The sequence below is a fragment of the Astyanax mexicanus genome, chromosome 10 (genome assembly GCF_023375975.1).
Source record: "Astyanax mexicanus isolate ESR-SI-001 chromosome 10, AstMex3_surface, whole genome shotgun sequence".
NCBI lineage: Eukaryota > Metazoa > Chordata > Actinopteri > Characiformes > Acestrorhamphidae > Astyanax > Astyanax mexicanus.
Window position 1 is genome coordinate 7522017 of NC_064417.1, and position 27615 is coordinate 7549631.

Consider the following 27615-nt stretch of genomic DNA (forward strand, 5'->3'; position numbering starts at 1 on the left):
CACATATCATATAAAACAACAGGGTCTACAAACACTAACCAGCACAAACACACCCATCTGTTGGTAAAAACAGCGATAATTTAGTTATTAGGAAATACAGTTAGCATCGCCAGTTAGCCGTTAGCCATCTTCATTAATATCTGCAGTCTGTTAGCCTAGCTAGCATCAGGCTTTCAGCTTCATTCTGGCATTGTGAATGTAATAATAAGTAACTAACTCAAGTGAACTATAGTCATAATCCATTATCAAATATTAAACCACAGATCCTACCCACTCTAACCAGCAGGAAATACAGTTAGCACCGTTGGTTGGCCATTGCAGCTAATCCACTATGCTACATGTCAAAATAAAAGTCTGTATTTAATATTGAACATATTTAATATTTAACTTTTTTTATATTTAATACAAAATAAAATATTTATTTATGTTATTTATGTATATAAAGTGTTTCAAATAAATGACTAGAATGCACTTACATTAAATGCACTTGTGTATACTCTTTAAAGTTCTGTGTGTTCTGTTTCAGCCTCGTTATGTAACCTTAATCATAGTGATAATAATAAACTAAAAGAATCGTTTTTTGTATCGGTATCTGCAGTTTTATATCAGTTTTATATCGGAATCGGAGCTGAAAAAAGTGGATTGTAACATCACTAGTTTATGTCCTTCAGAGCTAAATAAAAATAGATTTTGCAAAAAGAAACACCACAACGCAAAATTTATCCTGAGAAATGTGGCAATATCTGTGTTGTAGCCATATTGACATCTAGGGCCATATTTTTATTGATCTGTAATGCAACTAAGCATGGCGGAGCTTGATTAAGGCCGTGTCAGTGTGTCTTTGGTCTCATGAAAGAGTAAAAAATATGTATGTACTAATTCCCTTAATTAATCACTAGTACATTTTGGGTGATGTTAAAATGTGAAATAAACAGATCAGTGTGTCAGTCAACATTTCCTTTAAGAGGCAGGGATGCTTAGACTTTGGCGCGTTTGTATCTTAACAGCACGACACTACTGAGTGTCTCAGAACAGCAATGCTATTTTATTCTTTATTCTATTTATTGTTGAGTTAAAAGTCGGGTTTGCGCTCTGCAGTGCGCCTGTGTGTGTGTGTTTAAGGAGCAGGGGTGTACACGTGGCTAACTAACTGTTGACTGTTGTCAGGGTTTTAATCAATCAGTGGCGCACCTGTGTTTGCCGTCACCTTGAGAGCCAAAGCCAAACCTAAAGCTAAAATTGAGTAACAAATTACATTACCTCTGTTACTGTCCATCACTGTTTAGCTTATACATCTTATATAATGATACTTTCACTCTAAATGACTTAAAACCAAGTGATTAATTAAGAAATTAAACAGCACTGCAAAAATAGTACTTGTGCGTATATTTATATTTATATGTATTTTGCATTGTTCATACCAATATAAATATATAAAAAGAAACTAAATAGCCAAATATCAAATATGAGAAAATCTAACTGTGAATCCAGAATTATGAATCATAATCATCAATCGCTAATGATGTTTAAAAAAACAGGAGCCAGAATCAGCACCCTCACCAGTCTGACTCTCACACATGTGAGGGTAGATTAGTAATAGGTGTATAAGAGCGTGGACTGTAATGCTCAACACATTTCATTTCAATTTTCAACTAAGCCCTCACTCTTCGCAGGCTGAGAAACTGAGTAAGCCTTCCTAGTCCTGCATTAAGCATGATCAATAACATCTTCGATCAAAGGAAATGCCACTAATGCTCAGCTTTTAACATGGTATAATTACTCATCATTTTATCTGAAGTGGTAGACCTGAAGCATGTCCTTCAAGGGCATGACGAGGCTGAAGAGGAGGACAGCTGAATAACAGCAGCGAGGAAGAACGTCCAGTCTGCACCATAAGCTACGTCAAGAGCCCTGTGATACATTGAAGGGATTAACTCAGTTTTACCAAGCATGGTCAGCGGGAAGGCGCTGTTTACGTTACGTCTGACGCAGAGAACGGCGAGACACGGGGCAGACGAAACCCAGTAACTGAGAGAGAGAGCACACTGTGAAATATGACACACGTTGGGAAGTTTATGTTGGTTTGTCTTCAGTGCAGAAATGGCCCGTTAAGGACTTCTGTACAGTAAAACTACTAAATCCTGCTGGACACCGTTTATTCACACTACCACACTATTACCACGATGAGGCAGTGGTGGCTCGTAGCGGTTAGAACACCAGGCCATCAAGCACAAGACTATGGGTTCGATACACGGATTTGGTTGGTCGCCACTGTTGGGCCCTTGAGCAAGGCCCATATCCCTCACTGCTCCCTGGGTGCAGAAACTGTCCACCACTCCGGGAACGATTGCTGCTCAATATACTGCTTTTGCATCATCACAGGACATGCTTTTATTGCCGCTTGATACAAATAAAACACTGACTTGTTTATTTTTTACATAAAAAATATATTTATCAGATTATAGATGATATTACTCAAATCATTAATGCATGAATTCTGGCCCGAAAATGAAAAAAAAGGGGTGGGGGTGCTATGTATGTAACTTCAGTTTCTGAATCAGTTTCTCAGATTTTGCTTATATTATAGGTATAAGTTTGAGTAAAATGAACATTGTTGTTTTATTCTATAAGGTATGGACAACATTTAATATTCATAAAGTTGTAAAAGTTCAGAAATCAATATTTGGTGGAATATCCCTGTTTTTTAATCACAGTTTTCATGCACCTTGGCATCATGTTCTCCTCCACCAGTCTTACACACTGCTTTCCATCTTGTTCTGGATTATATTCTATAGGTTTTCAATTTGGTAAAAGCAAAGAAACTCATCATTTTCATTTATTTTTTTCCAGAGCTGTATATAAACAGCATGTATATATCAGTGATCATTATTATTGTCAAGCAAAATATTGAAGAAAAAAAAGGCCATGAAATGTTAGATTCTGGTGAAAGTTGTAAAAATAAATGGACAAAAATTAACAAACCCAATATAAGCCTATATTACAGCAGCATCTATGTGTGGACGAACAAAGCTCTTGGGACCCTGTTCAGTGATCAATCTCTGCTTTTAACTAGCCACTTACCTGCATGTCTATTGCTTCTATAGCATACTGTAACTCCAGATACTACAGACAGACTGAGTAATCCAAAATAAACTACGATTTGATTAGTAGTTATTGACTAAAGGACATAAAACAGGGACACATTCATTTACTATTATATATATACACACATTTATGTATATATATATATATATATATATATATATATATATATATATATATATATATATATATATATATATATATATAAGTATTCTAATCAATGGCTGAGGCTAGGGCCCATTCCTATATACACCCATAGCCAAGTGGGTAATCACCTCTCTAGTGATCCTCTGTTACCGTTAGTTCTGGCATGTGTTTAGTTCTTTTAGTGGCATGCATTGTGTTCTTGTGACAAAAGGTGTTATTGGAGAGCAGAGTTGGTACAAATTTTACCTATAGAGTGAAAGTGTGAAAACAACTGAAGGACTACAGCACAACCACTGGTGTGAACAGCACAATGACCTCACGAAAAATTATCTAACCAAACTTTGGACTTAAATACCATCAACCTGTATGTTGAGTGGGTACCCAAATGCTTCACATAGGCCAAATCCTCTCAAATACAAAGCCAATAAAGTGTGCACAGCTTTAATGACTTTACTGTAACGGAGCACGCTAAACAGAACTGAGTAGTGGCCATATATGACTTTATTTACTGCTCTGACTCATACTATGAGGTTCAGATGCATCCTCTGAACGAACAGAGCATCGTACAACACACAAACAGAACGTTTAACCAAGGGTCTGAAGAAAGACCTCAAACAACAGTGCTATTGTCTTCTACGTGCAATTAAAAAGCTTAAGCGATAAGAAATAATTACACTGCTGTCTGAGAGGGCTGTTCAGATTAGGCCAGGCGTGTAAGAGGTGTTCGCCTATGTGTGAGAGTGGGTGATATAGAAATAATACACCACCACTCCACTTCAACACGCAAGTGTCCAAAACCAGCACTTTATAATGGAAACTTCACAGGAGAAAGCTAAAAAAAAAAAAAAGAAGAATGTGACATTATGCCAAATATCCTTTACAGAATATCCTAACAAACAAGGAGTAACCCACTATACTAAGACAAGAAAACAAAACAACAAGAGGAAAACAGAAGTAAATCGAACAGACTAAAGATTGATAAACAATACTAAACCAGCTATGCAGAGGGTCAAAAAAGCACAATGTCGAACAAAGAAAACCACGGGTATAAGTATAAGTAAAGCCAGGGAAACAGGGAACACCTGTAGAAGGTAAGGAGGAAGCTGGGTAACAAACTAGACACAGGTGTGAACACTAATGACAGGGCGGGGCTATGGCGGAGATAAGGGAGGAGACAAGACAGCAACAAAATTAAAGCCACATGCTAAAGAGCACATGGGGATGAAAACAGGATAGGAAAGACATGGGAACAGACAGTAAATTAAACCAGACAGGAACAGAAAAGCTCAAGAAAATAAGAAACAAGACAAACAAGGTTTAAGGTGCAACAGTGGGAGGTTATCAGGGAACGTGTTAGCCTAAGAGCTAAACCAAATTACTGAAAAGCACCAGATGTATCTGCTTTACCAGCTCCTCCTCATGTATTATATAGATGTATTACACACAGAGTGATCTATTTTAAGCATTTATTTATTTTATTGTTAATAATTAGGAAATCCAGCCAATGAAAACACTGGTCCACTGGTGGAAACTTCACACTAGATCTCAAGCAGTTTGGACTGTGTGTCTCTCCACTCTTCCTCCAGACTCTGGTCCCTTGATTTACAAATTAAATGTAAAATTTACTGATGATCAGTGATGTTTGGAGAGACATGTCATCTGCTGGTGTTGATCCACTGTGTTTTATTATCAAGTCTAAAGCAGTTTTGTTTTCCCACAAAATCTTACAGCACTTCATGCTTCCCTCTGCTACTGACAACTTTTATGGAGATGCAGATTTCATTTTCCAGCAGGACTTGGCACACTGCCCACACTGCCAAAAGTACCAATTAGTCTTATATAGTATTTTAAATTTCTGAGACACTGATTTTTTGGGTTTTCATTGGCTGTAAGCCATGATCATGAACAATAAAATAAATAAATACTTAAAATAGATTACTCTGTGTGTAATACATTGAGTTTCACAGTTTGAACTGAAGTTACTTTTCAATGAAATTCTAAATATTAATTTTTCAGATGCACCTGTATATGGAGCTTCATAAAACTCCATTCTTTTTGTGTTGTGTTCGTAACACTGTTGTCCAAGCTAAATTCACCTGCACACTGAGCATATTAAATCTACTAATTTTATATGTTTATTTTCACTGTTTTTGAAATCAATATCAGCGGATCCACTGTTGTACTGAACGTTTTACACAAAGTTATCAAAAAAATGGTCTTCTATTTGTCCACACAGAAAATAAGGGGGGTAATGAAGCTCCCCTCACCAAAACCATGACACATCTCCTAGAATGCTATCTGCATCTCTCATCTCAGGAACATACTCTATCTACAAAGCTGTTGTGTGTAATTTGTGTGATTTCAATTGAAACCAGCTGGACTTTCTCCTCTCTCCCACAGTCACTCACACACACTGTGGCTATGCCCCATTAAAAATGAATAGGGGTGAAATTTCAGTATGCAAATTCTTAGGCAGTGGACACGTACCATAAGCATACTTCAGAGAAGTACCAATCAAGCCAGTATTGTGTCCATATCTTCAATCAACCAACTTACACATCTTCTAAATAAGCGAGTGTGTTTAGAGTGGCCAACAAAGTGGCAGAAGAGCAGAAAGTCCCAAGCAGTGTCATGATCTCTTACAGACCTATTAAAAAGGTCAAGTGATAAAAGCAACTACACTGTTATCTGAGAGCGCTGTTCAGATTGGGCCAGGTGCTTCTGAGGAAACAGGTGCACCCCCTGATCATCTACAGCGTTGGAAAAAATTAGGAGACCACTTCAGTTTCTGAATCAGTTTCTCTGATTTTCTATTTAGAGGTACATGTTTGAGTAAAATTCCAGACATCAAATAATGCAAAAAGTTTATATTCATAAAGTTTAAAGAGTTCAGAAATCAATACTTGGTGGAATAATCCTAGTTTTAAATCAGTTTTCATGCATCTTGGCATGTTCTACTCCACCAGTCTTACACACTGCTTTTGGATAACTTTATGCCTTTACTCCTGGTGCAAAAATTCAAGCAGTTCAGCTTGGTTTGATGGCTTGTGATCATCCATCTTCCTCTTGATTATATTCCAGAGGTTTTCAATTTGGTACAATCAAAAGAACCTCATTATTTTTAAGTGGTCTCTTATTTTTTTCCAGAGGTGTGTAGTGGTCACAGACCTCCGTACACATATTTAAAGTTCAGTATAGGTCTGTCACCGTTACTGCTTTTACTGGATGATAAATTGTCCCAGAAAAATTTAAATAAATGATATTCTTATTGTAAGGCCATTATGCATTTTGATACTGGATAAATTATTGGTGAATGGACAATAGACAATATCAAGGTCAGCAAAACTTATTAAGGTCGTGTCAATGTACTGTATGGAAAGTTGATAATGTAATCATCATAACAGGTACAGGTAGTCCAGTAAAAAAAAACATTAAGCACATTTTTTTTTTCATTTTTCTCTGTCAGTACAAACATCTGATTAAACAGAAAATTACCCAAAAACATCAATAACTAAATCTAAAATCAGTTGTTTTAGTGTTTAGGTTTAGATGTCAACTGTGTACCTTATTACAGTTCCATTTTTCTCAGAAGTCTGCAAGAAGATTTTTCTCACCTCCTACCCAAGATCCAAATCATACCTCCTCATCTGTTAAGCACGGTGGTGGGTGTGTTCTAAAACCTGCAGAGATTTGTTCTGTTCCTGTTCTGAGATGTGAAGTGAGAGTAGAGCTATTTCTCAATGTGCTGTTTATCAGAAGCTGGTGGTTTAGGTCTAGCTAGGTCTCTTATGGGTGTTAGGAGATATTAATGTATATATGGAAATATATCAAAATATTGTATTGCAATACTGCACTGATTTTTGAAAACACAGTAGAGTTATTTAAACAGTTAATTAGTTTACATGTACATATAGTGTGGCAGACAGTGGTTTATTTGGTGTTGTGTTTAAACCCCGCCCACTAGATAGCAGCTGTACTCTGTTGTTAGATCCCACTGTATTGGATAAAAATGTAACGTACTTTTTTCTAAGATTTAATAAATGATATTGTTTTTATATGATAATTATATGGAAATTGGATCAAATAATACGCTTTTCTTACCATATTGCAATACGTTAAAACATTGAACCTTGAATTGTAACCTCTGTATCATAATAGTTATAATATCACCAAGTTCTTGCTAAAACAAGTTTAATTTCATTTAGTAAAATTCAGTTCTTAAAATTTAAGTTTTTTAATTTTTTTACTTTCTTGTTATTTAAACATGTGGATTATACTCTATATAATCTCATCAGAAACATTTCTTGATACTTAATGACTGTTCTGAATGGAAATTAAATAAATGAAGGTTGTCTAATCTTTAATATGCTTATATCCTAATTGTTCATTTCTGATGTTCTGATAACTCATTTCTATATCAGCATTTTCCACTTTTTTTCAATTTTCAAATTTATAATTTAATAAATGAATTGCACTCTGATTGGCTGGCTCGTATTATGCCTTGCTAGACTCCTCTTATAACATCAGCATGCATTGGTCTGGTTTACAGTATGTAAATGTGTTTTTTTTGTGATATCACAAAAATAATTTAAATCATTCAATTTTTACAGCTTTGTTTTTTATATACCAACTGTGCAGATAGGGTCAAATAATGTGTTTTTCCATAATAAGGAATCTTTCATCATCAGCTCATTTGCGAAGCCTAAATGAAAACGTTACAAAAAAACATAAAACTGAGCATGCTGCATAGAACGGCCACAGAGAGATAGGCAGGCAGGGTGTCATGACCTTACACACATAATCACAGGTTAAGTGATAAGAAATAATTAGAGTGTTGTCTGGGATGGCTGACCTAACATGTGTAATGATGGACAGATTAGGTCAGGTGTGTTTGTCTCCCCACACATGCACACACACATTTTATTAATAAATTAATATTAGAGTCAATTATGCTCTTGCATTATGTGCCTTTAAAGGACCCAAATCCTATATTGTTCATGTATTTCTCTCTCTGCAAGGTCAATTTATGACCTGTAGAAGGTTTAGAAACTACATGAAGCATAATTAATATTTACATTACGTTACAATGTCCATCCCTCTCTCAATTCAGTCTAATCTGTTCTGACTGGCTGCTTTGTACTCTGTGCCTTTATTTAAAAAGCAGTCCAGTATGAAATGTGAGTAAATAGGCTGCTATAGGCTGAATATGTGGTTATATGCAAGTGTGTTGTGCTGTATTTTGTGACAAAAAATGATTAATTCAAAACTTTTTTTTTCCCTATGATATATGCCTTTTACGACTGACACTATATGTAAATAACCTGTATTGTCAGCATTCAGAAAATCAGTTCTGAATAAAACAAACACTCCATATAGCTATATGACATCTAAATGACATCTCCAAGAACACAATAATATATTAAAAACAGGATTTTTCTGGCAGTTCAGTAGTGTTCATGCACTAAATTAAGCTCTTTAGCTTAAAAAAGAGTAAACTTTGGTTTTCATTTCCACATTTAGTGTGATTCGTTTGGGCAGGTGTGAATACAGTAATTGCAGTCGGGTACAGACCAAAACAACATCAAAACCCCTGAGAGGTGGTCTCTGTCTAGTTCCAAGCGAACTCTAGAACGGTTTGTTTATGGTGAGAGCGTAATTCGACCTCAATCTGATTAATTACTTTGTGAACAAATTAGTATTAAACAAACTAGAATATGTTTTATATTTTAGATTCTTCAATATAGGCACCTCTTGGTCAGATGACAGCTTTGCACATCTTAGCACCTGGGATGGCTTTCAGTTAACAGCTGTGCTGAACTTGAGCTTGAACTCAAATGTTAATTACTTGAATTTCTTGCCTCTTAATGTGTTTGAGAGCATCAGTTGTAAAATTGTGAAGATGTAGAGTTGGTATACAGTAAATAACCCTATTTGAATAATGTTTTAATCATATTATGACAAGAACTACTCAACTAAGTAAAGAGAAAACTACTTAAAACAAGAAATTAAGGTAATGATGAAACTGGCCCCAGGAAATAAAGACCAAGATTTGCCTCTGTTGCACAGGATAAGTTCATTAGAGTTACCAGCCTCAGAGACCCAAGTTAACACTCCAGATAAGACCCCACCTAAATGTTTTTTCTTTCAAAGTCTGGATGTCTTCAGTATTCGTTTACAATGAAGGAAAACAAATAAAACCAAAAATAAAAACATTGAATAAGAAGGTGTTTCCAAACTGACTGGTACCGTATGTGTTTGCGTGTGTATTTTGTGAAATCCCAAACAAAGTGCCTTCCAAATTGGGATTTTTAAGCAGGTTAATCTCCTCCAGACAGTATGGATGGATCATGTCCATGGCCTGGACCCCACCCTATTGATCCACCACCACCTGACTACCAACCCACAACACCACCGACCCGTCGGGAGCACTCGCATTAATCTCCCAGGTTTCCACAGAAGACCTCAATAGCCTCTTAAGCAGCTCAGTGATGGTGGATGCTCAAACTGTCTCCCTCACCTGCTGCTCCATCCTGGTCCGTCTGGGTGTGGACTCGGTGGACGCACGGAGGCAAAGGGGAAAACAGAGCATGTGACTTGCTTTGCTCTCTGGAGGCCTCATTTATAGGTTTTGATAATGAGCACACTTGGGGGGTGATGTTGGGGGGTAAGGTGGGAGGGGGGGTAGGACCAGTGTGTCGTCAGCATGCTGCAGCTGGAGCCCTGCACGAGGCCCAGTTTGTCTGTCTCACACAAACACAAACACGCTCATAGACATAGACACAGGCTCAGACACACACATACACATTGTCGCCTGAGGTAAGCGGATGATAAGCACCCCCCCTCTTCCTCATCATCCTCCCCACCACAACCACCTCCACCACCTCTCCATAATCACATACTAATTGTCCCAGCTAGATTAAGGCTGTCTTATTAACGTCATCTCTCTCCACCAGAGAGAGAGAGAGAAAGAGGGGGGTATGGAGGAAAAGAGGGGGGTAGGGTTCTTGCTCGGTTCCGTTCGGTTCAGCTCGGTCTGGACCACGAACAACCCGCCCTGCGCACCACAGACAGCAGCGATGATTCAGTTGGCTTGGGTTTTAGGGAACCGATTCTTTTTATAAACGCTTCTGCGATTCAGTCCTAGAAAAACGAATCTTCTAAACAGTGCGCTTCAACGAATCGAACGATGCCAACGATTCACATTTTCACTGATTCACGAACCAAATCAAGTTTATCTTGAAATATGTTAAACTTCAACAAATCAACTTTTAACACTTTCTAAATAAGCATATCTTTATTTTCACTCACAACAAATAAGAACACCACGAAATACTGATGGAAATCCAATACAAATGTTTCCTTTTAAATGTTTTAGGTTAAAAATCAATATAAAAAATGAAACCAGAAAGCTAAGCTAGGTAGGTAGTCATAATTAAATTCAGTCAAAAAATGAGCCTAAACTAAGCCATAGTTAGTTCAGCGAAAAGTAACCTAACTCAAATCATATGAATCAGTTCCTGAGGAACCGATTCCACTTCAATCTGGACATCACCACCCTGCATCCCCAGCATGTGCAGGTGCACATGTGGACCAAAACATTTTGAACCTAAACTAATCTATAGTTAGTTAAGCTAACTAACTAATTAGCTACACAATTTAACCTAACTCAAATCGTATGAATCCTTTCCTGAGGAATCGAGGAACCGAATCAACTCCAATCTGGACATCATTGCTCTGCATCCACAGCTCGTGCACGTGCAAAAGAGCAAATGAGGGATATCTATAACACAACACACTGCAACAGAATCCGCCCACCCTCGGTGACCCCTAACCCACACCCCCTAACTCAGGCCAGCACTCACCGCTGTGTGCGCTGAACCACCGGGGCGCGATGTGCAGGGGTAACGCGTCCGCCAGGGAGGCGCGGGAGCCCAGGTACAGCACGCCGTCCGTGTGATGTCCCGCGCCGTTTGTGTCCTGGTAGCCGTTGCCGTGAGCCGAGTCCGACCCGGATCCGCCGCCAGCCCGCTCCGAGTCTGTCGTCGCGCCCCGCGCGGTGTAAAACCCGAAGGGCACTGCAGCGTTGTGGTCGATCCCCATGCCGGCCACGGAGCTCACGGAGCGGCTGCGGAGCCCCATCGTTCCGCCGGCTCCGGCTCGGTAGTGGCCGAAGTGGGCCGAAGGCGGCACCGCGCTGTCGTCCGTCGACACGCCGGGAAAGGCTCCCCGGGGCCGCCCCGCCGTGCTCTGTTTGCCCCCCATCCAAGGTGGCCGTGGGCAGATGTGTGTATGTTGTGTGTTTGGGTGGGTGGGGGGTGTTGGTGTTGTTGTGTGGGGGGAGAAAAACAACAACAAATAACAAACTAAAGATGAAAAAAAGAGAACAAATCAGGAACAAGCTAACCTATGTTAATTTCGTAGGTTATATATTGTTAGGATAGCTCAGCCAGCTAACAAATAAAATGCGTCCTCAATCAGATCCTCCCTGGCTGTCAATAAAGTCTGTCTGGAGCAGCTGCTGCTGTGCAAAGCTGTGCTAAGAGACCCAAGAGCCCATCTTCCAGCATGCGACGGCGACCTGACCGTCTCGGCTCACCTCCAGCGAGAAAGAGAGGAGGAGAAGAAGCCCTGAAATCCTCTAGAAATCCCCTAGAACCGCCGAACACAGCAGTCTGACGAAGCCGAGACACCGCGCAACACGTCTCCCCCCGGCAGGCAGGCGGGCGGGCAGGACACAATCACAACACACACGATGACAGCCTAACAGCGACGACAGGTCCGCGGTGGGCTTCAGCTCTCAACCTACTTCCCTTATTCTTCATATTTCAACACCAACAGTGCAGTCCAGCAGCCATGGCATCTGTTGCTGGCCGTGTTTCCCATCGGCGTCGTTTCCCACGTCCCGCTCGTTCTCCGCCAGCGCGGAGATTCAGGTCAGTGTGCGCCGCTCCCTGCACTCACAGCCGTTACGGTTTTTTTCTCTGCACACCCGTTCTCCGACAAGACCCGCCTCCTGAGCCCCGATTGGCCACGTGCGCCCTGCCTCCTGCGTTCTGATTGGATACTTATTTCCCGCCTTCTGCGTTGGGATTGGATCGTGTTTGGTTCTGCTTGACGTACACATTATGTCCAAATGTTTGTGGACAAAATGAATGTATTTTTGCACAAGTTAGAATAATTTACCATACAAAACACGAAAGAATGTTTTGGGTTTTTTTGCGCTTGGTGTTTATAGGAACAGTCGAGACCCGAGCAGAAATACAGAGCTTAGAAAAAGTGAGTTTTGCATAATATGTTCCCTCTAAATTGCACATCATGCTGACAAATGCACACACATTTGCCTGTTCCCTGTGAAGAAGTACTGTCCATAGAAAAGGCATCACATCAGTACAGTATAACATATTTCCATTGGGTCGCAGAGCAGTGGAATTGTGTTCTGGAATAATGGGGATTCCATCTAAAATGTTGGTATCAGTTGGGCTTTGGGATCTGATACTTGCTTCTGGACTCTTGCATTTGGATTTGACATATGTTTGGATTGGATAGTTTTTTTGTTGTTTTGGGACTGGATGGTAGATTTTCACCACTTGCGCTGGAAATGAACAAAATTTCCTTGCTACCTGTGTTGAGATTAAATGGTCCCTTGCTACCTTCTTAGTTTGGATTGGATAGTAGTGTATTACCTTCTGTGCAGGTATTGGACAGTTTCTCACCCCCTGTGTTAGAATTGGACGGAAATGTCCGTCCACTTGTGTTGGTATTAGTTCTGGACCATGGTTTCACACCTTCTGCATTCGGGCTGGATAGTAGTTTTCTACCTTCAGCATGGGAGTGGAAAGTATTTTCTTACCGCCTCAGTATTCCCCGCCAACTCCCAACAATTATTTTACAGTTGAACTGAAAATAATTGGAATAAATAAATGTTTTATATGGTTTACATTAAACATATGTTCATCTGACTTATACATTTTACAGCTACTAATAAAAGCTAATTTTCTTACCTGAATAAGGCTTCTGAACAGTATATAAAACACGTGTGTTTTGTGTGTTTAGATCACAGTAAGTGGGCGGGATTGCCTGAAATCAGGCGGGAAAAAATCGTCTCGCTGCTGAAAGACAATGGAGGCACGCAGCGCGCATGCGCGGATTAGCAGCAGCAGCAGCAGCAGTGTCTGTGCAGAACTGCAGTTATCTCCCATTTATCTTCCAAAACAGCCCTGTTTCAACACAGCTGTGCTGTTTCCCACACAAGCGACTACAGCACAGCAGACTGGGGAATAAAACTATTGTTTACAGCCCTTAGTAAAGGGATAGGAAGAACTAAATATTAAACAGTATGATTTAATAATGCTAATGTATTAATGAAGTGTAACCTGTGACTGTGTTTTACATATGCCCACGATGTCTGTAATTATATTAGCATTTTTATTTGCAGCAAAGCTTCAGAAACTCCAGTAAGCATCTAGAGAAAAATACTTATTTTGTCATGAGTAAAAAAAGTAAAGAAATTAAATAATAATATAATATAATATTTATGCACACACACATATATACAGTAGATTCACCCTCATTAGACATGCACATGATAAGGTGTGTGTGTGTGTGTGTTGATTGGGGCTATATTAAATGGCATTAATTGATAATTAATTAGTTGATTGATCCTAAATAATGCATCACCTTCTCATTGTATTCTAGGTTAATGTTAAAGTCTCCTAAACTATAAAAAAAACCACATGGAATTATTTAGTAAGACAAAAAAATGTTAAACCATAGTATGTTTTTTTATTTAGATTCTTCAAAGTAGCACCTCTTGTTTAAAATCTTGGCATTTATCAGTCAGCTTTATGAGGTAGGCTAGAATGGCTTTCAGTTAACAGCTGTGCTGAGTTAATTCCTCGAATTACTTGAATTTCTTGCCTGTTAATGTGTTTGAAAGGATCAATTGTAAAGTTGTAAAAAGGTTCTGAACTAAGTAAAACACAAAAATACTTTAAAAAATGAAGGTCAGTCAATCCAAAAAAATTTTTTTTTTGAAAGAGCAGTCAAGTGCAGTCGCAAAGACAATTAAAAAACGCAACGATGAAACTCGCTCTCATCAGGACCACCCCAAGAAATGAAGAGCATGAGTTACCTCTGTTGCACAGAATAAATTCATCAGAGTAATTAGCTTTAGAAACCGCAAGTTAACAGCTCCCCAGATAAGAGCACCAAAATGCTAGTATGAGTATTTTGGTTTGTTTAAAACTTTTAAGTTACGAAATGATTCCTTATGTGTTTCTTCATATACTTGATAACTTTAGGATTCATTTGCAATGAAGGAAAATATATATAAAAACAGTAAATGAGAAGGTGTGTCCAAAATGTATATCATCACATAATTAGAGAGGCTGTCTGGATACTTTTTATAACAGTGTAAGGAGGTGTAATTGAGAAACATTGAGAAACTGCTCCATCTTCTGGACAAAGTGATAACATCTCAATCTTCCTCAAACTAATCAAAACACATTGTTTAATTATTTAAATATGATCACGACATGCTAACACATCCCCACGTGCTCTACCAGGCTCATGCGTCATTGGAATTCGTAGGTTTATTTACGTGTGTTCCGTCACAAAAGCACTAAAAAACAAGGTCTTAAATGGACTATTCTTCCTGCATAGTGCATTACACTGATCATAAGCCCTTTCTGTCTACAGTACATTTTATGCCATTTGTGTATCTACATAGGTTATAAAAAAATAGTAAAATAATAAATAATAATAAAATAAATAAATATAAAAAATAGTAGCTAAATAACCTACCATTAGAGAATTACTGGCAGAAATAGCTGTTGTATGTTGAATCAACGTTCATTGTGCCATCTTTAGTGTGTTAAAACATTTTCAATGTCAGAATTGATTTATTTGTGCACATCGATTGTCCAGGAACGTTCCTGATCAATTTCTAAGGTAAGCCTAGTTGGTTTGTTTAGTATAGCTGCTTTTTACATTATATAATTGAACCATTGACATGACCACAGTTAACACGGTAGTACTAAATATAATAAAACCACTGACAAAAGTACATGTAATACAGTACCAGTGTTTTTCTTTAGTTCTTTATTAATTTTTTTCCTACAATGTAGATTAATATAATATGATATTACCAAATGCTGTATCTATATCTACTGGAGTATTATTTTTATTCCTACTTTAACTTTTATTTCACGAGCTACTTATTATGGATGAGTTTAATACTTTTACTCCTATAAATCTTTATGTACTGCATCATTACTCCTTACAATTATAAAAAAAAACGAGGAATCATTCCAAACCCACATTATCACTAAAACCTCCTCATCACTGAGTGAATCAAGAGATCAAAAAAGAATCTGATATTAAAAGAAGAGCTCGCTGCTCCTGTTCTGCCTTTCACTCTGATAACTTTCCTCAGCTTTCTGTAATAACTACACTAATAACACAGTACTGTACTTTTACTTTCAGTACTTAACTTATGTATTTAACCATAAACTATGTGCAATACTTAAGTACAAAAATGTTGAAGTGTGATGCTTTTATAGAACAATCCAATTTGTACTTAAGAGCACTTTTACTGTTACTCAATTTTTTGGTTCTAGTACTTTACTCCGCTCTTTATACGTGTCTGATTAGACGAATCTAAAGTAAAAAAAAAACATATTCTGGTTTGTTAAACACTTTTTGTTTACAGAATATTTCCACACGTTCCTGTATAGCTTTAATGTATTCAATATTAATTTTACAATGTAAAATAAATATATAAAACACATTGATTAGGAAGGAGTGTGTCCGAACGTTTGACTGTTACCTCTGTCATCGATTGCTCTGGCTTGCTCGGTGTGATCTGGGCTCTGTTGTTATGGTTGGAGTCTGGCGCCAATTTTTGTGTTCTGTGAAAGCTCTGAGCTCTGTGTGTGAGACTGGTTCAACGTGTGTTTATCCGTTTCTGGGTGAGGAAGCAGTGTTATTATGGACACTCAGTCCTACATGCCCGTGTCTCCGGGGGTGGGGATGGAGGAGAATTTCCTCTCTCTGGATGATATCTTGCTGTCGCAGGAGCGGCTGCCCTGTAAGACCGACACGGAGTTTCCAGGACTCGGATTTCTGGAGAAGAACGCAGACAGTCGCCACATACCTGAGGTGAACCAGCTAACCTAGCTAACCTAAACTAGCCTAGCTATTCTAGCCAAGCTGCCTTAACTAGCCTTGCTAAACCTTAATTAGTCTAGCTGTCCTAGCCAAACTACCTTAAATAGCCAAGCTAACCCAAACAACTTACACTAAAATACACACTATATTTAACTCTCCCAGGTCGGTTTGGTGCCAAAAGGACGTTTAAAAAACTTTAATATTTGCCAATTCTGCTGCAAAAGTTGATAATAGATTTGTAACCTAGGTTTCTAACTAGGTTAATTTGCTAGTTATTGAGTTATTAGAAATATCTAACTGTTACTGGGCCTCAGCAACAACTAAGTTAACTGACGCCTAATAAACAATGTTAACTTAAAGATTTGTAAAAGTTTGTTTCCCCATAAGTGGCATTAAAATATATAACCTAATGCAATAAAAAATCAACAACTCTTATTCAATTCTCTTTGCTGTCAGGGGAGAAAAGGCTTATGGTTTTCCATGTCCGTATGCCTATTTGAAAGGAACATCCTGCATTGATATTGTTGCATTGAAAAATCCAGTAATATAATAAAATAATAAGTGGTAGGAGCAAAAAAAAAAACCCACTAACTTATCATATGCTTTGTTTCATACAGTTTCCATGTTTTATTTATGTAAAACGGCATACAAATGGGTCTTTTAATCTTTAAAGAAAAACGGTTAAATTCTCTTGATCTTGGAAACATGCTTACACTTTGCTTTATATCTCTTTAAGTTTAGTACATTTTTGTATATATTTTTGTAAACATTGGTAAATATGTTACATATGTTACATGTTTTTCATAGTTTTAACAGGGTTCACATTGTTGTGTTGCATGGAATTAAATGAAGAAGTCAGGGAATTCTTTTATATCATTTATTTGTTCTAATATGTTAGTATTTTTTAAAGTTTTGACTAAGATAATAATTTTTCTTGCATTAAAAACTCTTATAATGCTGTTAGCTTTGAGAAATTAGAATAAATGACTGTAAAGAAGCATATTACAGTATTGCAGTGAAAACTTGTGTGAAAACAATGTGTAGACATTTTATTTATGAATATAAAGATTTTAAAGATTAAAAAAATGTAAATACACTGTCATGCCAAAGTTCTTGGGACAGCAGGTAGTATCTATGGACTTTTGCCATGGAAGCTAAAAACACTGTACTGACCTGTGGGATATGTGGGGCCTCCTGCATTGTGTGTGGATGTTACCAGCTTAACTGTGTACAAAAGTGTCATTTGGCCAAAATGTTGTTTATTTTAAGCCTTACCAGTCTAGCCAAGCTTTTTTGAGAATTACAGCCAAGTGTATGTTTACATAACATACACTGTTGTGTTATAAAATATAAGTAATGTAATTGTCTGGTTAATTCTTCATGTAAACACTAATATTTTAGTAATGCTAGGTTGTATATTTCTTAAACATTTACAACATTAGTACAAAGACAGTTTTGTTTATTAAATAAAATTGTAATTTGTTTCAGCATTTACAGATACAGTATGGTAATATATTTTGGGTATGTGTTGGCGTGTTTTCTAGGGCACGAAGATGGAGATGCCGCTGTGGTTGGCTAAGGGCTTGTATGAGAGGAAGCGGCGGGTGATCTCTGTGGAACTGCCTAAAGTGTATCGCGAGGGCTGGAGGACAGTGTTCGGAGCTGATGCCAACGTGGTGGATCTTCACAAAATGGGACCTTACTACTACGGTCTGGGTTCGCAGATGCTTCACTTTGACAGCCCAGAGAACCTGGAGATCGCTCAGACTGTTCTACAGGTGAGTTCTTCCCTCAGGGGAGCCTTTAATACATGAAAGCAGTTCCCTAAAACAGGGCTGAGTATCATTACAATGCAGTGATGATAGAGAATGACAGCATCTGTCGGTTTGTGGGGTAATCTGTTCATAATTAAAAAGGTGTAATGTCGGGAATGGGAAGGTGTTGATAGGCTGGAACAGAAGCTAACACTTTTTCAGGGCAACTGGTACAACAGTCTGTTGATAAACTGAGCAGACTGGGTTTAATTAGTGAACATTACCTCAGGAATGCTTTATACATTATACAGCATTTCTCAAAAGTAGATAAAGCAGCACAGCTATCAGAGCTTCATGATGATAATTATGATGATTATTCGTCCACAGCCCAGACTTTTTCTTGCTACTCTTACCGCTGCAAAGAAAACTGTTTTCTAGTTCTGGTTTAACCCCCGCTTCCCTTATTCTGTACTTAGCTTTCAATACTCTGCTCAGTCGTAATTCATAAATGATCATGCACTAGACTCCAAGGAGCTTTAGGTAAAATTATTAACATGTGGTCAGATATGGTCATCATATCAAAGTTTTTCTTCTTCTTTTACATACATATTTATTCATGTTTATCCGTTTCACCCGTATAATGAATTTTGTTTTAGTGTAAGTATGTCTATTATTTTCCTGTTGCTATAACACTTTGTGTGTACTGTACACCTACTGTACATCCTCTCATTTAGTGTTTTTATGTTTTTTATACATTGTAAATTAATATTGACATCATCCAGACTATGAAGGAACAGATATAAAATCATTTAGTAACTTAAAAGTGTTAAGCAAACCAAAATATTCTGTGAAGTATTTAGGTGCTCTTATCTAGGGAGCTGTTAACTTGTGGTTACTGAGACTGGTAACTCTAATGAACTAATCATGTGCAACAAAGGAATTCTTGCTTTTCCTTTCATGGGGAGGTCCTAATGAGAGCCAGTTTCATCATTATATCTTTTTTTGATAGTCTTGCAACTGCACTTTGAGGATACTTTCAAAGTTCTTAAAACTTTCTTGACTTTTATTTCTTAAAAGTTTTTTTTATTTTTTTACTTAGCTTAGTAGTACTAGCCATACTTTGGATTAAAACATTATGCAAATAGGGCTATTCACTGTGTACCAGTTCTACCTCTACACAACTTCACAACTGTTGCTCTCAGTCAGAAGTTTAAACACGCCTTCGTTTATTTTCTACATTGTAGATTAATATCAAACACATGAAAACAATTAAGGGACACACAAGGAATTACATGGTACACAAAAAATGTTTGTCCTCCACAATCCCCTGATCTAAACCTGATGAACTGAGATGGTGATTTCAGGTGATTTGGGATGCGTTGGAGCTTCACAATGTCAAGGAAAAGCAGCAGCTATTGTTCAGCACCTCCAGAAACTCCTTCAAGATGCTGAGCAAACTATTCCAGGTTACTCTCTCTCATGAAGAAACTGAGATTAAAATACCAAAAGTGTGCAGATGTGCTGCTTAAAAGAATCTCAAATATAAAATATATTCTGATGTGTTTAACATGTGCTTTTTTATGGCTTTAATGTCTTCAATATTACATTTGCAATGTCAAAAAATTCATAAAAAGAAAAAAAAAGACTGATACTCTATATATGTAAATTGTTTGTTAAATGCGTACTTCACTTCACACTAAGGGAGTGTGTGTTGTACGCTAAACTGGTCTGAGTTGGGTGTGTGCTCTAGGTGTCCTGTGATTACAGTCTGTGAAGAATCAGGCATGTTTGTAAGCATATAGTTACTACTCTAATGAATAAAAATGGCTGCTGAACCTCTGCAGTACTCTGACTATGAGATACTAATGTTTGTTATCGAGTCAGAACTGAAGACTTGTTTCCTCTTCACAGCCAGCAGGTGGCGTTCTCTGCACACATCCTCTTTTTATGCAGCGTTGCTGGGCAGAGTGAGACTGGCCTTGGTGGTTCAGTGGCAGTCACAGCATCAGCTCCCTGTAGAGATCAGCCACTGTGATGTCCTGCTGCTTCTATCCCTCAGCGGCCAGACATGCACTTTTGTCTCGTTAAATCCTGTAGTGAGAAATAAGTTTCAATTATTTTCTCTCTCTCAGGGCTGCTCTGTGTAACAGGCTGTATTTGTCTTTTTCCACGAAAGCTGATGTGCTGCTCAGCAGCCCAGCATGGTGTGTGTGCGTGCTGTTCTCAGTAATTGATGTTTTTACATTTCTCATCTACAGTACTGGGAAAAAGTATTAGTTGCCTGTAAAATTAGGCAGTAATGGAAATCTTTTCTCCATCATGGGAGTCTAGTATTACTTATAGTGATCATTAAAACACCTGGGTTGGTAAATCAATGCTTAATAATGTTAAAACAGACGAGTCAGAGGTGCCAAGTAATGTAATACAAGTACTTTGTTTTCTTACTTAAGTAGACATGTTGGTTATCTATACTTTACAGGAGTAATTGTATTTAAGATGACTTTTTACTTCTTTTTACTTCTTTTTGAACTTTCTACTCCTTACATTTTAAAAATAGCCTTGTTACCTCTATTTAATTTCTGTGATCTATTTTAAGCATTTATTTCCTTTATTGTTGATGATTATGGCTCACAGCCAATAAAAACCCAAAAATCTGTGTCTCAGTAAATTAGAATATTATATAAGACCAATTGGTACTTTTGGCAGTGTGGGCAGTGTGCCAAGTCCTGCTGCAAAATGAAAACTGCACTGACTTCATAAAACACAGTGGACCAACACCAGCAGATGACATGGCTCTCCAAACCATCACTTTTCTGAAGATGTGGATTTCATTTTCCAGCAGGACTTTGCCAAAAGTACTAATTGGTCTTATATAATATTCACATTTTCGGAGACACTGATTTTTGGGTTTTCATTGACAGTAAGCCATCATAATCAACATTAAAAAGTTAAATAAAGTTAAATAAATGATTAAAATAGATCTCTGTGTGTAATACATATATACAATGTGAGATTCACTTTTTGAAATGAATTAGAATTAGAATTGTGCATTTAAGGTAGCTTATATCAGGATATACGTTTTTGGTCATATCGCACATCCCTATTGCCAAGTAATTCAAAACTGTTGATTGCTCTAGATCATTCACAAAAACATTGCTGCCAGTGTCTTAAATGATGCAGTGAGGGGATTGGCATAGTGTAAGGTGATTAATCTCAGTGTGAGTGTGGTGGTGTTTTAATTTCAGTTATTTCTAATTCGAGCTGAAATGTTCTGACCCTTCTGTATTCTTCTGTATTTGTTCTCTCCTGATCAGACATTTATTGGCCGTTTTCGACGCACCATGGACTCTTCCCAGAACGCATATAACGAGGACACATCAATGCTGGTGGAGCGACTGGACTGCCTGGAGAGGGCGCTGTTCAGGCAAGGCCAGAGCGGCCTTAACGGCTTCCAGCTGTGGGAGAAAGGCCGTGCCGCCCAGCTGACCGCCTCCAGTCTCGTCACCAATTACCGCAAGAGGAAGATCACTGACCTGCAAGCCTGAGCGCAGGATCAGAGAGACTTATATAAGAAAAGGTGGAGACGATGTTAATGTGAGCGCGAGTGTGTGTGTGTGTGTGTTTGTGTGTGTGTGTTTGTGTGTGTGTGTTTGTGTGTGTGTGTGTGTGTGTGTTTGTGTGTGTGTTTGTGTGTGTGTGTGTGTGTGTGTGTGTGTGTGTGTGTGTGTGTGTGTGTGTGTGTGTGTGTGTGAATGCGAGAGGGGTAAATGAGCTTTGTTTTGATTGTGCTTAGAGACTCTTTGGATTATATTTTAAAATCTTTTGTACTGTTTTGTAAGGAATCTTGATTTAAGTCACTTTTGATGTACCAGATCAGTAAATTAATTAAATATGAAAACACAGATTCTTTTACTGTTGATTTATTTTTTCAGCTAAAATCTAGGTTTTAAGTATATACAGTGGCTTGAAAAATATTCATACATTTTGTCACCCTACAACCACAAACTTAAATGTATTTTTTTGACATTTTAATTGATAGACCAACAAAAGTGCAACATTTTTTTTTTTAAAGTTTTAAGTTTTAAGTTTAAGTTTAATCATATAAAAATATAAAAAATATAAAATGTGACATGCAAAAGTATTTAACCTACCTACAGGGTTCGTACAGTCATGAAAAACTGAAAGAATTTGAAAACAGCAATTTCCAGACCTGGATAAGTTTGGGAAAAATACAAATACGCAGAAAGTTTTGGTAAAGTCATGGAAAATTGCAATTTACAAATGAATGTGTTTCCATTTATCGAATGAGAGGCTTTTTTAAGCTAACAAATACATCAGCTCAGAGTTAGTTCAGTAATCTAGCCCTACACAATGAAGCTCTCAGGATCTGACACACATTTTATTATTATTGTCAACATTGCTTAAAATGTTTTTTTTTTTTTTTAATCATTATAGTTTAAGTTGGCCTTTGGTTTTATTCTCCATGTCTGCTTTGATGTTTTAAAGGTTGTATGGTCATAAAAATATGCTTTGAAAACATGGAAAAGTCATGGATTTTTTTTTTGTTAAAAAGTGTAGGAACCCAGCCCCTATATCAGTACTAAGTAGAGCCAACTTTAGATGCAACAATTACAGCTGCATGTCTTTTGGGGTTCAGCTTTGCACATCTAGAGACCAGGAAGCAGGCTATGCGATATCTATGTATATTTGTCTGTCATTATCAGTACAGTGATGGCGGCGCTCGGAGCTGAAGCTAGCATTATAGGATGTAAACAGTGTTTTTTTTAATAAGCTTCTTGTGCACTTTTTAATTATTAATTATTAATGCCTCGTTTTAAATGTCAGGGCTCACCTGATTGTAGCAAAGAGGTGTGGAGCTACTTTGAGCTGGATAACGGTGTAAAAAACGATTTATTGGGTAAATTATGCCCCGTGTCACCCAGTCTGAATGGTGTTTGGACAAACTGTTAACATTTCTGGATCTCGGAACGCTGTGGGAGAACGGAGGTGTGCTGTTCATCAAAGGTGAGTACTTTTATCATGTTTTACTACAACAAAAGTCTATTTTTCACTGGAGTTCTCCTTTAATCTCTCAGCCTGTCATCAAATACACTTCTACAGCTGTCCATGAGAGGGTGCTTAAAGCACAATTTCTGTTTGCAGCAATGTATAAAAAAAAGTGAATTCCACTTCATAATGTTAGGAAATAGCAATTCTGCAATAATACTGCTTTAAAGTCTGTATACAAAACATATGATTGAACATTAATAACAGCTGAAGTCATCATTCACTGGAGCAGTTTTGAGTGGCGGGTCACATTTAGCGTGTTGTTAGAATATGTTTGTATGACTGTTATTAACATCAGAAAGCACACATTGATTTTTAGTGCTAAATTACAGTAAAAGGTCTCTGTGCCGTCAGCATCTCTCTCTCTCTCTCTCTCACTCTTTTGTTCTCTCTCTCTCTCTTTTGCTATCTCTCTTGCTCTTGCGCTCTCTTTTTTGCTCTCTCACTTTTTTGCTCTCTCTTGCTCTCTCTTGCGCTCTCTCTTTTTTGCTCTTTCTTGCTCTTGCGCACTCTCTCTCTCTCTCTCTCCTTTGCTCTCTCTCTTTTGCTGTCTCTCTCGCTCTCTCTTTTGCTCTCTCTTACTCTTGCGTGCTCTCTCTTTTTCTCTCTTGCTCTTGCGCGCTCTCTCTCTTTTGCTCTCTCTCGCTCTTTTTCTCTTTTGCTCTCTCTCTCTCTCTTTTGCTCTCTCTTGCTCTTGCGCACACTCGCTGTCTCTCTCCTTTGCTCTCTCTCTCTTCCTCTCTCTCTCTCTCTCTCTCTTTTGCTCTCTCTCTCTCTTTTGCTCTCTCTTACTCTTGCGCGCTCTCTCTTTTTCTGTCTCTTGCTCTTGCGCACTCTCGCTCTCTTTTGCTCTCTCTCTTTTGCTCTCTCTCTCGCTCTCTCTCTCTCTCTCTCTCTCTCTGTGTTTGTTTAGTGTTGACCTTTAGGCGGTGGCTTGCTGTATGTGAATGTCACCTCTAATAAACACACAGACAATGCTGCGTCACCAGGTTCTCTCTTATTTTTGGACACACACACACACACACACACACACACACACACACACACACACACACACACACTGAGAGAGAGAAAGAAAGAGAGAGGTGTGTGTGTGTGTGTCCAAAAATCTTGTTTGCATCAGCCAACAAAAAGGGTAAATCACATTTCCTGCCTTTCTCACTCAAACACTGTATGCCACGTTGTCATTCTGTCATTTTCCACATCATAACAATTCAGTGTAAAGCTACAACAGTGCTGAAAGTTTGTGAATCATTTAGAATTTTCTATATTTTGGCATAAATATGACCATAAAACATCATAAGATGTTTCTCCCCTCCCTGACCAGTTATGCTTAGGGCCTCCAAAACCTTAGCAGCGGCCCTGGGTATAACGTTATCCAAAAGCAGTGTGTAAGACTGGTGGAGGAGAAAATGCCAAGATGCATGAAAAACTGTGATTAAAAACCAGGGTTATTCCACCAAATATTGATTATTTCAGAATCTTAAAACTTTATGAATAGGAACTTGTTTTCTTTGCATTATTTGAGGTCTGAAAGCTCTGCATCTTTTTTTTTGTTGTTTCAGCCATTTCTCATTTTCTGCGAATAAATGCTCTAAATGACAATATTTGTATTAGGAATTTGGGAGAAATTTATGTAGTTTATAGAATAAAACAACAATGTTCATTTTACTCAAACATAAACCTATAGCAAAATCAATAGCAAAATCTGAGAAACTGATTCAGAAACTGAAGTAGTCTCTCTTTTTTTTCAGAGCTGTATAATATTCTAATTTAATGAGATACTGACTTTTGGGTTTTCATTGGCTGTAAGCCATAATCATCAACGATAAAAGAAATAAACACCTAAAATAGATCACTATAGTGTGTAATACATCTATATAATATATAAGTTTCACATTTTGAACTGAATTAATAAAATAAAGTAACTTTTAATTATTATTATTATTTTTTTTTTTTTTAAGATGCACCTGTAACAGAGCTGGCCCTAGTTTCAGTCTCAGTCGTGTCTCTCCTGGCCTGCTGTGACCGGGCTGGGTGTGTGGGTGTCTGAAGGCTTTGGTCAGGCGGGGTATGTGTGTGTGTGTGTGTGTGGCTGGAGTCCTAGCTGTGCGCTCATGTGGTAAATGCAGGTCTGCTTGGTGATGGTGGAAGATATCGATGTTGGCCTCTGGCTCGGTCACTTCGATCTTGCTGTCAGTGCGGACAGGGCTGCCCGAGTTTAGCTGGCCAAAGGGAGATCATAATTGACTTTTAGAGACGACAAGTCCAATCACAGAGATGGCTGTACAGTGCTCCCCTTTCTCTGTTATGTCACAGACTGGCTCTGAGTTTTGGCTTGTTGGGTAGTTTGCTAAGTGTCCTCTATAGAAGTTTGTAAATGAACCCCTTTGTTTGGAACTGAAGCAGCTTTGTTTAAAGGTGTTCTTAACATTTTTTACTGTGCTACTCATTTTTAGGGTTAAAATATTTAGTGACAGTGTAAACCAAGATATTTAATTGTTTTTCTGACCAACATAGTTTAATTTATTAATATACAGTATATTTTTTTTTACAATTTAATACTGAAGACTATATTAAAGCTATGCAGAACACATGCATAATTATTTTGTAAACAAAAAATGTTAAACAGGCCAAAATAAGTTTTATACTTTGGATTTTTCCAAGTAGCACATTTATCTTTGAGGACAGATCTGCACACTCTTGGTATTTTTTAATCTCAGTGTCTTCATGAGGGAGAGTCACCTGGAATAGTTTTCTCAGCGTCTTGAAGGAGTTCCTAGAGGTGCTGAACAATAGTTGCTGCTTTTCCTCCATGCTGTGAAGCTCCAGCTAATCCCAATTAAATCACCTCAAATCACCATCTCAGTTTATCAGGTTTAGATCAGGGGTTTGTGGAGGATAAACACTGGTTTACTGTGTAATTACATGTAATGTCTTTAATATTAATCTACAATGTAGAAAATGAATTAAATATAAAAATAAAGAAAAACATTGAATATGTGTCAAAAACATGTATGCTAGAAATAAAAAGTGATGTCAACAGATTATTATAATTATAATTTGGTATAAAATCAGTACTGTCAGAAGGAATATCAGTAAGCGAAGGGCAAGAGCACAAGCCCAAGCTAAACACTTGTGATCTTTGATCTCTCAGATGGCATTACATCAAAAAAACATTAAACAGTAGCTGATAGATCCACATTGGCACATTGGCATTACTTTTCACGCACAACAATACGAATCCCGGTCATGCAGCCTGACATTCACTGCCGGAGCTCTGAGAGAGAGCACAATTGGCCTTGCTCTCTCTGGGTGGGTAGATGATGCTCTTTCCCCTGATCACTCCTAGCGTGATGTGGATTAGCACAACGCGTCTGTGAGCTGATGTATCTGAACCGAGTCGGTGCACGTTCCTACGAACATCTGCAGCAGTTTAAAAGAGAGTTTGTGGCTGACTTCACTTCCCAGAGGAGGCATGTACTAGTCTTCACCAGTGATGGGGGATATATACAGCTGAGTAGCAGCTGAATGGGTATGACAATCAGCCTAGCTAAAATTGGGCGGGAAAATCGGAGTGAATTAGAAATAAAAAAAAAAAAAAAGAAAATTTACCATGTTAACCATGTGCAGAATGTAGAATGTAGAAGGACTCCGGTTTTCTCCCACAGTCCAAAAACATGGAGATCTAAATTGCCCAGAAGAAAAATTTTATACACTAAATTGATCTGGTGTGTATGTGTAAAAGTGTGGTTTGTGTGTGTGTATAATATACATATATGTATGACTGTGTGCCCAGATATGGATTGGCACTCTGTCCTGGGTAAATGCTATAGTGCCCAATAGGGGTGTGCCATATCGTATCGTACACGATAATATCGTCAAAATTTTTCAATATCATGACCGATATTATACCCTAAAATATCGTGCCATATCACCCATCCCGTTTCCCCATTATATATCTACTAGAGACAGATTATATCTGTCCAGTATCATTTATTTTACTTTAATCCTGGATATATGGAGATATTTGGAGTGCATTTAGTATTTTTAGTATCATGACAGTCTGGATCGTTGACTTCTGTCAAAAATCTGACAAAATTCTTGTATTTTTTAATATCTCACTTAGTATTGTATTGTATGTTATAATATTTTTTTTGCAGTGTTTAGTGTCTTTTTGAAATAGTTTTTTTAAAAGTGTTTTGTCATATCGCCAAGAGTATCGTTATCGCGAAAATACCATGATATATCGTGATATTATTTTAGGGCCATACCGCCCACCCCTAGTGCCCAGTGCAGTCCTCCAGGTGGACGGTTGTTTCCGGTTGAGAGTACGCTGTGCGCTATTGGCTGCCATTCTCACCGTGTTTAGATAAGC

The 27615-nt window shown here is 37.9% G+C and overlaps 2 protein-coding genes across 2 annotated transcripts in view; one reads left to right on the forward strand and one right to left on the reverse strand.

Annotated features, from left to right (window-relative positions):
• The window catches only part of znrf1 (zinc and ring finger 1), a 72603-nt gene extending 60352 nt beyond the window's left edge, over window positions 1-12251 (reverse strand). The window contains exon 1 of the mRNA XM_022683882.2: window positions 11112-12251. Within this exon, the coding sequence (XP_022539603.1) occupies window positions 11112-11511 (400 nt within the window). The 5' untranslated portion in view covers window positions 11512-12251. The remainder of the gene's footprint in view (window positions 1-11111) is intronic.
• A 3846-nt stretch (window positions 12252-16097) lies between these two features.
• gins3 (GINS complex subunit 3) lies at window positions 16098-22074 on the forward strand. The gene is made up of 3 exons (XM_022683883.2): window positions 16098-16407; window positions 17961-18194; window positions 21485-22074. The coding sequence occupies exons 1-3, from the start codon at window positions 16237-16239 to the stop codon at window positions 21713-21715; spliced, it is 636 nt and encodes a 211-aa protein (XP_022539604.1). The 5' UTR covers window positions 16098-16236; the 3' UTR covers window positions 21716-22074.
• The last annotated feature ends 5541 nt before the right edge of the window (window positions 22075-27615 follow it).